Source organism: Entelurus aequoreus, linkage group LG16, assembly GCF_033978785.1.
Source record: "Entelurus aequoreus isolate RoL-2023_Sb linkage group LG16, RoL_Eaeq_v1.1, whole genome shotgun sequence".
Lineage (NCBI taxonomy): Eukaryota > Metazoa > Chordata > Actinopteri > Syngnathiformes > Syngnathidae > Entelurus > Entelurus aequoreus.
In genome coordinates, this window is record NC_084746.1 from 7,057,099 (window position 1) to 7,069,598 (window position 12,500).

Sequence of the window (12,500 nt, forward strand, 5' to 3'; positions counted from 1 at the left end):
ATACACTACCGTTCAAAAGTTTGGGGTCACCCAAACAATTTTGTGGAATAGCCTTTTATTTCTAAGAACAAGAATAGACTGTCGAGTTTCAGATGAAAGTTCTCTTTTTCTGGCCATTTTGAGCGTTTAATTGACCCCACAAATGTGATGCTCCAGAAACTCAATCTGCTCAAAGCAAGGTCAGTTTTGTAGCTTCTGTAACGAGCTAAAGTGTTTTCAGATGTGTGAACATGATTGCACAAGGGGTTTCTAATCATCAATTAGCCTTCTGAGCCAATGAGCAAACACATTGTACCATTAGAACACTGGAGTGATAGTTGCTGGAAATGGGCCTCTATACACCTATGTAGATATTGCACCAAAAACCAGACATTTGCAGCTAGAATAGTCATTTACCACATTAGCAATGTATAGAGTGTATTTCTTTAAAGTTAGGACTAGTTTAAAGTTATCTTCATTGAAAAATAAGGACATTTTAATGTGACCCCAAACTTTTGAACGGTAGTGTATATGTGTGTGTATATATATATATATAAATTGTTGCGTTGACCAGCTCTTCCTCCCAGGGATTTTAAGCTGCTGGTCACTCCCAAATTCTTAAATGGCACATAAGCTGAAGTTTAAATTCATCACCAGGCAGTAGTTGGTATTTTGTGGTTTATTCTTAAAGCTTTGAAGACAAACGTGAGACCAAATCCAGTACAGAAGCGTTCCCTTGCCCAGTCTAGATCGATCTCCCTCCAAACCCCCGGAAATGCTGTGTTCTTCCCTCTGTCCCTCGCTCCCACCCTCGTTGTTTTGACTACTCCCTGAGTTATCTCTACACCCTGCATTCCACTGCTAGAAGGCCGACACACATTACTATGAGAGAGAAAGAAGGAAGAATACTAGCTATTTTGTAATATGACTATGGAAGTAAAGAAGTAACACTTAAATATGGATATATGTAAAAGATCTGGTTCCATCAATATATATATATATATGTGTGTATGTATATATTTATATATATATATGTATATAAATGTATATACTGTATGTATATATATTATTGTGGAGGGGGGCGTGGTCGGTGCGCCTCCTGCGGGAAGGGAGGGTGTATGGCCCGGCTTCGAAGCCCAGCTGGCAGGTGAGTAGATTGCCCACGCCCCCTCCAGCTCCATGCGGACCTGAGTGGGGACAGCCTGTTCTCACGTCCGCTTTCCCACAATATAAACAGCTTGCCCGCCCAATGACGTCGTAACTGTAGAATGATCGAGGGCGAGTTCTTGGTTTCTTATGTGGGTTTATTGTTAGGCAGTTTCATTAACGTCCTCCCAGCGGCGGTAACAACACACAACAACAGCAGTCACGTTTAGTCTACCGTAAAGCAGTTCGTCTGCCGTAAACAGCAATGTTGGGACACTCTTAAACAGGACAATACTGCCATCTACTGGATAGCCTCCAGAACACTGAAATTCAAGTATTTCTTTTATTTATATGTATAATAAAATAAATATATATATATATATATATATATATATATATATATATATATATATATATATATATATATATAGCTAGAATTCACTGAAAGTCAAGTATTTCATACATATATGTATATACATATATATATATATATATATATATATATATATATATGTATATACATATATATATATATATATATATATAGCTAGAATTCACTGAAAGTCAAGTATTTCATACATATATGTATATACATATATATATATATATATATGTATATACATATATATATATATATATATATATATATATATATATATATATATATATATATATATATATATATATATATATATATATATATATATATATACACACTACCGTTCAAAAGTTTGGGGTCACATTGAAATGTCCTTATTTTTGAAGGAAAAGCACTGTACTTTTCAATGAAGATAACTTTAAACTAGTCTTAACTTTAAAGACATACACTCTATACATTGCTAATGTGGTAAATGACTATTCTAGCTGCAAATGTCTGGTTTTTGGTGCAATATCTACATAGGTGTATAGAGGCCCATTTCCAGCAACTATCACTCCAGTGTTCTATTGGTACAATGTGTTTGCTCATTGGCTCAGAAGGCTAATTGATGATTAGAAAACCCTTGTGCAATCATGTTCACACATCTGAAAACAGTTTAGCTCGTTACAGAAGCTACAAAACTGACCTTCCTTTGAGCAGATTGAGTTTCTGGAGCATCACATTTGTGGGGTCAATTAAACGCTCAAAATGGCCAGAAAAAGAGAACTTTCATCTGAAACTCGACAGTCTATTCTTGTTCTTAGAAATGAAGGCTATTCCACAAAATTGTTTGGGTGACCCCAAACTTTTGAACGGTAGTGTCTATATATGAAATACTTGAGTTGGTAAATTCTAGCTTAAATATATTCCCCTCTTAACCACGCCCCCACCCCCCACCTCCCGGTATCGGAGGTCTCAAGGTTGGCAAGTATGATCTTGACCAGGGGTGGGCAATTAATTTTTACCGGGGGCCGCATGAGCAACCCGAGCACTGCTGGAGGGCCACATCGGCAATATTTCAATTAAATTTTGCTCAATATTATTTTTGATGTATACCGTAAGATAAATAATAATAATAATAATAATGAATAATAATAGTAATACTTCAACATAGTGTGTGTAACAGCATTCCATGACTAATGTAAATAAATTAACATTAATAATAAATGACAGTAAAATAAGCACACGTATGACCGAGGAGTCATAGTGTAACTTTGTGTGGTGTTTGAGTTGTCCGACTTTTTGTGTGGCCATAAACGCACCAGTGGTTTAGTGCTATGCGTGTTGGTGACAGATGACAAGTTGCTTTTGGCCTGGTTTGTACGGCAGAAAATGACTAGTTTTTCGAGATAGAAGTGTTTCACTCATGTTTTTGGTGTGGTTATGTCCGAATATAAACAGTTTTGCTCAATAAAGTGATCGATATAATTCCTGTCCTCGAAGCATCTCGATAGACCAGGGGTGTCAAACTCATTTTAGATCGGGGGCCACATGGAGAAAAATCTACTCCCAGGTGGGCCGGACAGGTAAAATCACGGCACGATAACTTAAAAATAAAGACACATTCAGATTGTTTTCTTTGTTTAAAAATAGAACAAGAAAATTCTGAAAATGTACAAATCATAATGTTTTTTTGTTTTTTACACTTACATGTTGCGGTTAATAGTATTCTATCTTTATTTGTCGTTATTTATATTTTCTGAATACATTATGTGATAATGTTCATCAGTCAACTCATTGGTGTTAAATTTCAATCTATTACGATAAAAAAATTATATCAAAATCAAATTACAGGATGTTATTCATGTAAGTTTGCTCATTTTCCTTAACTGGTGCACTAACATCATGTGGTTTATTTTATTTTTTTACATATGTAGCATAATCTACAAAGATGCAAATAATTGCTATTGTGACATCTAGTGGACACATTTAGAACAGCAGTTTCTTTCATTCAAAAATTTTGGTTCATTTTTATACTTAGCAAACTCATCCCGCGGGCCGGATAAAACCTGTCCGCGGGCCTGATCCGGCCCACGGGCCGTACGTTTGACACCCCTGCGATAGACGTTACAATAATTGAACGGTGTTGACGAACACCGTTAGGGCCGCTTGTTGTCACTGTCACTCAAAGTTGCATTTCAAAATTACATAGAATAAATATGTTTATTTTGTTTAGAATTCAGATGGGATTTGATTTGGTGCGCGGCATATATTTGCTGCGCGCAGCGGACGCTTGAGCAGTGCGCAATTGCGCAGGCACGCACCTTAGAGGGAACGTTGCTTGGCAGTCCATGTCTTGTTGGAAACACGCCATTCCTCATCAACTTTTCTCTTTTTAGCGTCTCGGGTGTAAACCGTGCATCACTTGTCGCTGCATGTGCACCTTCACTCGCAGGTTACACACGGACACACGCCCATAAATAATACTTTTCAAAATAAAAGCAGCACAGTTGTATTGCGCGCACGACATAGATGTTTTTTCAACTTTATTTTGTAATTTGTGATTGCAGCTGTTCACATTCACTCACAATCACGCACACGCATACGTCCACACGGAAGTAAAACAAATAACGATTTTCAAAACAAAAGCAGCACCGTTGTATTGCACACTCGACATAGATACTTTTTAAAATGTATTTTGTAATTTATAATTGGCCTCACGCGGGCCGGACAGGGACGCACAAAGGGCCGGATGCGGCCCGCGGGCCGTAGAATGCCCAGGTCTGATCTTGACCTACATTGGATTGTTTTTTTTAGCGTGTTTTATTAATAACGTCAAGATTGTTTTGCATGCGGCCCCGCAACCAAAAAAAATCCCGAAAGTTTGCAAACCTGGCATTCAAACGAGCTCCCCCACATTGCAAAAAAACAACCATCGGCGTCTCTTTTCATCGACAGTAGCGTTTAATGAGAGGCACTTACAGTAGACTCTAACACAGTTAGGTGTTTCACCACAACCTCGGGAGGGAAATTAATCTCCCAGATAAAATTGGGCTCAGCACTCCAATATGCCACCCGGTGGGACGCGACTTCATTTTTATTCATTGACCCTCTTGAATTAAAGCTAATTTCACCCCCCCACGCTTGGCTTCATGAAGGCTCCCGCAGCAGGATGCTTGCTTCCAAGCATAATTCTCCACCTCCGTTTGATTCGAGAATTAGACGCCAATTTGCCCGCTGAACAAGTCCATCACGTATTACAAAGCAGCATTTGCATCCAAGCAGGAGGTTCATTGTCGGCAGTAATATGGATAACAGTTGGAGCGGGCAGGTTCAATTCGTATTGGGTGGGTTTTCAAAATAAAGCACCTACAGACAAGTTCACCGTGTGATAATGCCAATGACTACTGTTCAACAACAAGACGAGGACATATTTTTGGCCATTTTTTTTCCTCCCTTTGGTGGTGGAAGTGTATTGTTGTTTTTTTTTTTGGAAAGAGAACCATGTGTGCACACAAGCAAACAAACAATAATACAACCTGTGGCAAATAGAAAATAAAAGAACAACAAGCAATGCAATCTCAGTGCTTCTGCAAATTCATGAAAATATCAATTTTTTCTTTTTTTTTTTTATACAAAAATTAAATATACCTACTCAAAGATACACTTTCTGTTACCCGTCCCCAAATAAGACATGTTAATACGCAGAGAAGGGGGTAGCGATAAACAAACTGTATCTTCCTACTCCTCTGCAAGATTTGTTAAAGGAAAACTTCACTTTTTGGGGGGAATTTTGCCCATCCATCCATCCGTCTTCTTCCGCTTATCCGAGGTCGGGTCGCGGGGGCAGCAGCCTAAGCAGGGAAGCCCAGACTTCCCTCTTCCCAGCCACTTCGTCCAGCTCGAACCTGGGTAGGTATTTTGAAAATTTTTGGAACTTTTGCCGACTTTTCCAACTTTTATCCCCCCTCCCCGTGGGACTCGGCTGAGTGTGTTATGGACATTTTGGGCATCCCAGGACTTGCGCGGCCGGTGGCGGGACTTGAACCTGGGTAGGTATTTTGAACATTTTTGGGGACTTTTGCCGAATTTTCTCACTTTTCTCCCCCACTTCCCGTGGGACTTTGCTGGGTGCTTTTTGGACATTTTTTTGCACCCCAGGACTTGTGCGGCCGGCGGCGGGACTCATGAGACTGGAACCCGGGGAAGTATTTTGGACAAAATTGGGACTTTTGACCATTTTGACCGTCTTTCCCCCTCTTCTTCCCCGCCTTCCTGTGCACCATTGCTGGGTGTGTTTTGGACATTTGGACAAAAATAGTTTCAAGCATGTTTTACTCAATATAGGTCATCAAATCTCAGCTACAAGCTGTAATATCTTACTGAGATCATTTAGGACCAAAACCCTTAAAACAAGTAAAACACTATAACATGAAATCTTATGTATGGCCGCGCAAGTCCCGGGATGCCCAAAATGTCCATAACACACCCAGCCGAGTCCCACGGGGAGGGGGGATAAAAGTTGGAAAAGTCGGCAAAAGTCCCAAAATTGTTCAAAATACCTACCCAGGTTCGAGTCCCACAAGTCCCGCCGCCGGCCGGGATGCCCACAATGTCCAAAACACGCCCAGCAAAGGGGAGAAAAGTGAGAAAAGTCAGTAAAATGTTCAAAAATCACACCCGGATTCGAGTGCACTCCATGTGGGACTCGAACCTAAGGGCAAAACCCTTAAAACAAGTAAAACACTCTAACATAAAATCTGCTTAGTGAGAAGAATGATCTTATCAGACAGAAAATAAACAAATATCACCCTTATTTGAGATATTTCATCTTACTTAGATTTCAGTTTTTCCAGTGTGAGATTTCCAGTTCATTTTTATCATCAATCATTATACCTAGAAATTTGGTTTCATTTACATGTTCAATATCTAATCCGTCTATTTGTATTTGTGTTTGACTTTCCCTTCTACTGTTACCGAATAGCATTATTTTAAATGGCTTTATAATCCGTGACTCCCCATTACCTGCATTGTTAGAATTTAGAACGCACAGAAAGGTGAAAGACGTGTGTTCTTGTTTCATATAGGGGTTGTTGAGGTCTTTGGTTCGATTCCCGGGGCCCACGGTCTTTCTGTGTGGCCCACGCACATTTTACCTGGGACTGCGTGGGCTCCGTCCGGGTACTCCGGCTTCCTCCCACCCTAAGACGTGCACCTGGGGATAGGTTGATTGGCAACACTAAACGGTCCCTAGTGTGTGAATGTTGTCTATCTGTGATGACCCTGTGATCAGGCGGCGACTTGTCCAGGGTGTATCCCGCCTTAGCCCCCCTGCCAGCCTGAGAGGGACAAGCAGTAGAAAATGAATGGTTGAATGAATTGTAGACAATGGGCAAAAATTCCCCCAAAAAGTGCAGTTTTCTTTTTGTTAAGCACGTTCCAAACCAACTAAACCAGGGTTTAGGTTCGCCGACCTTGACAGTAGCACATGTGCAGCATTTAGGCAAAAAAAACCACAAATTGACCCCAAAAAAGATCAAAGCACAGGAAGTAAAGGAGGGAAGGAAGTCAAGTAAGGACTTTTAAGATGTATTTTTTCTAGAGATGTCCGATAATGGCTTTTTTTTGCCGATATCCTATATTATGATATTGTCCAACTCTTAATTACCGATACCGATATCAACCGATACCGATATATACAGTCGTGGAATTAACACATTATTATGCCTAATTATGTTGTGATGCCCCGCTGGATGCATTAAACAATGTAACAAGGTTTTCCAAAATAAATCAACTCAAGTTATGGAAAAAAAAATGCCAACATGGCACTGCCATATTTATTATTGAAGTCACAAAGTGCATTATTTTTTTTTTAACATGCCTCAAAACAGCAGCTTGAAATTTGGGACATGCTCTCCCTGAGAGAGCATGAGGAGGTTGAGGTGGGCGGGGTCGGGGGGGGGGGTTGGGTTCTCGGGTAGGGGGTGGCGGGGGGTGTATATTGTAGCGTCCCGGAAGAGTTAGTGCTGCAAGGGGTTCTGGGTATTTGTTCTGTTGTGTTTATGTTGTGTTACGGTGCGGATGTTCTCCCGAAACGTGTTTGGCATTCTTGTTTGGTGTGGGTTCACAGTGTGGCGCATATTTGTAACAGTGTTGAAGTTGTTTATACGGCCACCCTCAGTGTGACCTGTATGGCTGTTGACCAAGTATGCCTTGCATTTACTTGTGTGTGTTTGTGAAAAGCCGTAGATATTATGTGATTGGGCCGATATTGTTGTCTGGGTGGAAATCGGGAGAAATTCAGGAGAATGGTTGCCCCGGGAGATTTTCGGGAGGGGCACTGAAATTCGGAAGTCTCCCGGGAAAATCGGGAGGGTTGACAAGTATGACTGGGAGACGCAACCGCTCTGTACTTCTCCCTACGTCCGTGTACCACTCCGTACAGCGGTGTTTTAAAAAGTCATACATTTTACTTTTTGTAACCGATACCGGCAGTCCGATATTATCGGACATCTCAAATTTTTTCCTAAAGTCCTACTTAGACGGCTGCACGGTGGCCTGGTGGTTCCAACGCCACCGCCAAATTGACTATTAGGAGATCTGCGATGAGGTGGCGACTTGTCCAGGGTGTACCCCGCCTTCCGCCCGAATGCAGCTGAGAAAGGCTCCAGCACCCCCCGCCACCCCGAAAGGGATAAGCGCTAGAAAATGGATGGATGGATGGAGATCGAGGGTTCGAATCGCTGACTGAACGTCTCCTCTCATTCCCCCCCCCCCCCAAAAAAAACATGCATGTTACTTGAAATGGTGCGAAGGTGAGCGTGTGTGTGCTGTGGTCGACTTGGGACAAGTCCAGGGTGTGTCAGCCGGGTCGGGCGCTCCAGCCCAGCCGCCACCCTTTTATGCAGACAAGCGCTATAGAAATGAAGGACTAATTCTTATAGAAATGTGCGTAACTTTGTACAGTTTGCAGGTAGTTCTTGTTTCTTGTTTCGGACAATCTTAATCTGTGTGAGATTTACAAGACAGCAGTGACTTCATCAATCCACGACGGCGTCCGACTTTGTCCGACTCGGCGTCCGCTCCCAGGCCGGGTCGTCGTGCCCGCTTCTTTTTTTCAGGGGTGGGTTTTGGTTACTAAACAGTTCGGCGGGCAAGTGGGGGTCACCTCAGCAAAGAGAAAGGATCAATACCAGCCCGGCGAGCGCCAGCCGGTGAGCGACGAGCTGGCGGCGGGAGGCTCGTCCTGCTAAGTCGCCGTCGCACTCGCCGGGGCCCTGGCAGCGGGCCCTCTCGCACAGGACGCCGGTGAAGCCGGGGGGGCAGTGGCAGCGCTGGTGGTGGTGGTGGCACGTGCCGCCGTTCTGGCAGCGCAGCATGGCACTGTCGCACACCCGGGCTGCGGAAACACACCAGCAGAAAAGAGAGGGCGTCAAAAAAAACAGTGCGGGCGGTCTCTTCCCGTCTTGGCCGCCTCGCCCTCCTTTTGAGGGAGGTCAAGTCAAGGACTTGTCGCGTGCAGGAAGACAAAAGAGACGACAAAAAGACATTTTTTGTGCTGTTTTCAAAGCAGAGAAGACACCAAATAATCCCGGCGGAACAAAAGAGCAGCGCGGCGGAGATGAGGTGAAACAAAGGCAGCCTGCTGTGCTGGATGGAGGGTTCATTTTCATTTGGATCGCTGCCCGCCCAGAATCCCCCAGAATCCCCACAAGTGCCTTTTGATTGAGGCTGGACGATATGGCCACGATATATGATATGTCATGATACACGATGTATATCTCAATATTTTTAGGCCGTGTCACGATACACAATATCTATCTCGATATTCTTAGGCCGTGTTACGATACACTATACATATCTCGATACTTTTAGGCCATGTCACGATACACGATACATATCTCGATATTTTTAGGCCATGTCGCGATACACGATATATATCTCGATATTTTTAGGCCATGTCACGATACAAGATATATATCTCGATATTTTTAGGCCATGTCACGATACACAATATATATCTCGCTATTTTTAGGCCATGTCACGATACACGATATATACTGTATCCCGATATTTTTAGGCCATGTCACGATACACGATGTATGTCTCGATATTTTTTGGCCGTGTCACGATACACGATATATATCTCGATATTTTTAGGCCATGTCACGATACACGATATATATCTCGAGATTTTTAGGCTATGTCACGATACACGATATATATCTCGATATTTTGAGGCCATGTCACGATACACAATATACATCTCGCTATTTTTAGGCCATGTCACGATACACGATATGTACTGTATCTCGATATTTTTAGGCCATGTCACGATACACGATGTATGTCTCGATATTTTTTGGCCGTGTCACAATACACGATATATATCTCAATATTTTTAGGCCGTGTCATGATACAAGATATATATCTCGGTATTTTTAGGCCATGTCACGATACACGATATATATCTCTCGATATTTTTAGGCCATGTCACGATACACGATACGTATCTCGATACTTTTAGGCCATGTCACGATACACGATATACATCTCGATATTTTTAGGCCATGTCACGATACACGATATATATATCTCGATATTTTTAGGCCATGTCACGATGCACAATATATATCTCGATATTTTTAGGCCATGTCACGATAAACGATGTATATCTCGATATTTTTATGCCATGTCACGATACACGATATATATCTCGATATTTTTAGGCCATGTCACGATACACGATATATATCTCGATATTTTTAGGCCATGTCACGATACACAATATATATCTCGCTATTTTTAGGCCATGTCACGATACACGATATATACTGTATCCCGATATTTTTAGGCCATGTCACGATACACGATGTATGTCTCGATATTTTTTGGCCGTGTCACGATACACGATATATATCTCGATATTTTTAGGCCATGTCACGATACACGATATATATCTCGATATTTGTAGGCTATGTCACGATACACGATATATATCTCGATATTTTTAGGCCATGTCACGATACACAATATACATCTTGCTATTTTTAGGCCATGTCACGATACACGATATGTACTGTATCTCGATATTTTTAGGCCATGTCACGATACACGATGTATGTCTCGATATTTTTTGGCCGTGTCACGATACACGATATATATCTCGATATTTTTAGGCCGTGTCTTGATACAAGATATATATCTCGGTATTTTTAGGCCATGTCACGATACACGATATATATCTCTCGATATTTTTAGGCCATGTCACGATACACGATATATATCTCTCGATATTTTTAGGCCATGTCACGATACACGATATATATCTCGATATTTTTAGGCCGTGTCACGATACACGATATACATCTCGATATTTTTAGGCCATGTCACGATACACGATACATATCTCGATATTTTTAGGCCATGTCGTGATACACGATATATATCTCGATATTTTTAGTCCATGTCACGATACACGATATATATCTCGATATTTTTAGGCCTTGTCACGATACACAATGTATATCTCGCTATTTTTAGGCCATGTCACGATACACGATTTATACTGTATCTCGATATTTTCAGGCCATGTCACGATACACGCTATACATCTCAATATTTTTAGGCCATGTCACGATACACGATATATATCTCGATATTTTTAGGCCAAGTCACGATACACGATATATATCTCAATATCTTTAGGCCAAGTCACGATACACGATATATATGTCGATATTTTTAGGCCAAGTTACGATACACGATATATATCTCGATATTTTTAGGCCAAGTCACGATATATATCTCGATATTTTTAGGCCAAGTTACGATACACGATATACATCTCGATATTTTTAGGCCAAGTCACGATACACGATATATATCTCGATATTTTTAGGCCAAGTCACGATACACGATATTTATCTCCATATTTTGCCTTAGCCTTGAATGAACACTTGATGCATATAATCCCAGCAGTATGATGATTCTATGTGTCTACATTAAAACATTTTTCTTCATACTGCATTAATATATGCTACTTTTAAACTTTCATGCAGAGAGGGAAATCACAACTAAAAGTGTATTTATTAAACAGTTATTAAGTAGTAGCACAAACATTCATGTCATTTCCAAAACAGCAAGTGCAAGATTGTCAGAGACATTTTAAAACAAGCTATGAGTGCACTTTTGTGCATGATGTCACTAAGATGACATGTCAAAACAACACTAAATTAAAGTGCACTTTTTGTACAGAACGCCACAGATTCGCTGACCACAGATGAGGTACTAGCTGTCCAAAGTTGGGACCCAGGGTGGACCACTCATCTGTGCATCAGTTGGGGACGTCTCTACACTGCTGACTTGTCTCCACTCAAGATGCTCTCTTGCTGGTCCCACTATGGACTGGACTCTCACTATTATGTTAGATCCACTATGGACTGGACTCTCACTATTATGTTAGATCCACTATGGACTGGACTCTCACTATTATGTTAGATCCACTATGGACTGGACTCTCACAATATTATGTTAAATCCACTATGGACTGGACTCTCACACTATTATGTTAGATCCACTATGGACTGGACTCTCACACTATTATGTTAGATCCACTATGGACTGGACTCTCACACTATTATGCTAGATCCACTATGGACTGGACTCTCACATTATTATGTTAGATCCACTATGGACTGGACTCTCACTATTATGTTAGATACACTATGGACTGGACTCTCACACTATTATGTTAGATCCACTATGGACTGGACTCTCACTATTATGTTAGATCCACTATGGACTAGACTCTCACACTATTATGTTAGATCCACTATGGACTGGACTCTCACACTATTATGTTAGATCCTCTATGGACTGGACTCTCACATTATTATGTTAGATCCACTATGGACTGGACTCTCACACTATTATGTTAGATCCACTATGGACTGGACTCTCACACTATTATGTTAGATCCACTATGGACTGGACTCTCACACTATTATGTTAGATC

General features: G+C 41.2%; 1 protein-coding gene across 3 annotated transcripts in view; it reads right to left on the reverse strand.

Annotated features, from left to right (window-relative positions):
- Nucleotides 1-7,467: 7,467 nt before the first annotated feature.
- Nucleotides 7,468-12,500, reverse strand: part of LOC133631551 (netrin-G1-like) — a 266,186-nt gene continuing 261,153 nt past the window's right edge. For all 3 annotated transcript variants that reach the window (XM_062023859.1, XM_062023858.1, XM_062023857.1), the window contains one exon: nucleotides 7,468-8,882. In XM_062023859.1, the coding sequence (XP_061879843.1) occupies nucleotides 8,653-8,882 (230 nt within the window). In that variant the 3' untranslated portion in view covers nucleotides 7,468-8,652. The remainder of the gene's footprint in view (nucleotides 8,883-12,500) is intronic.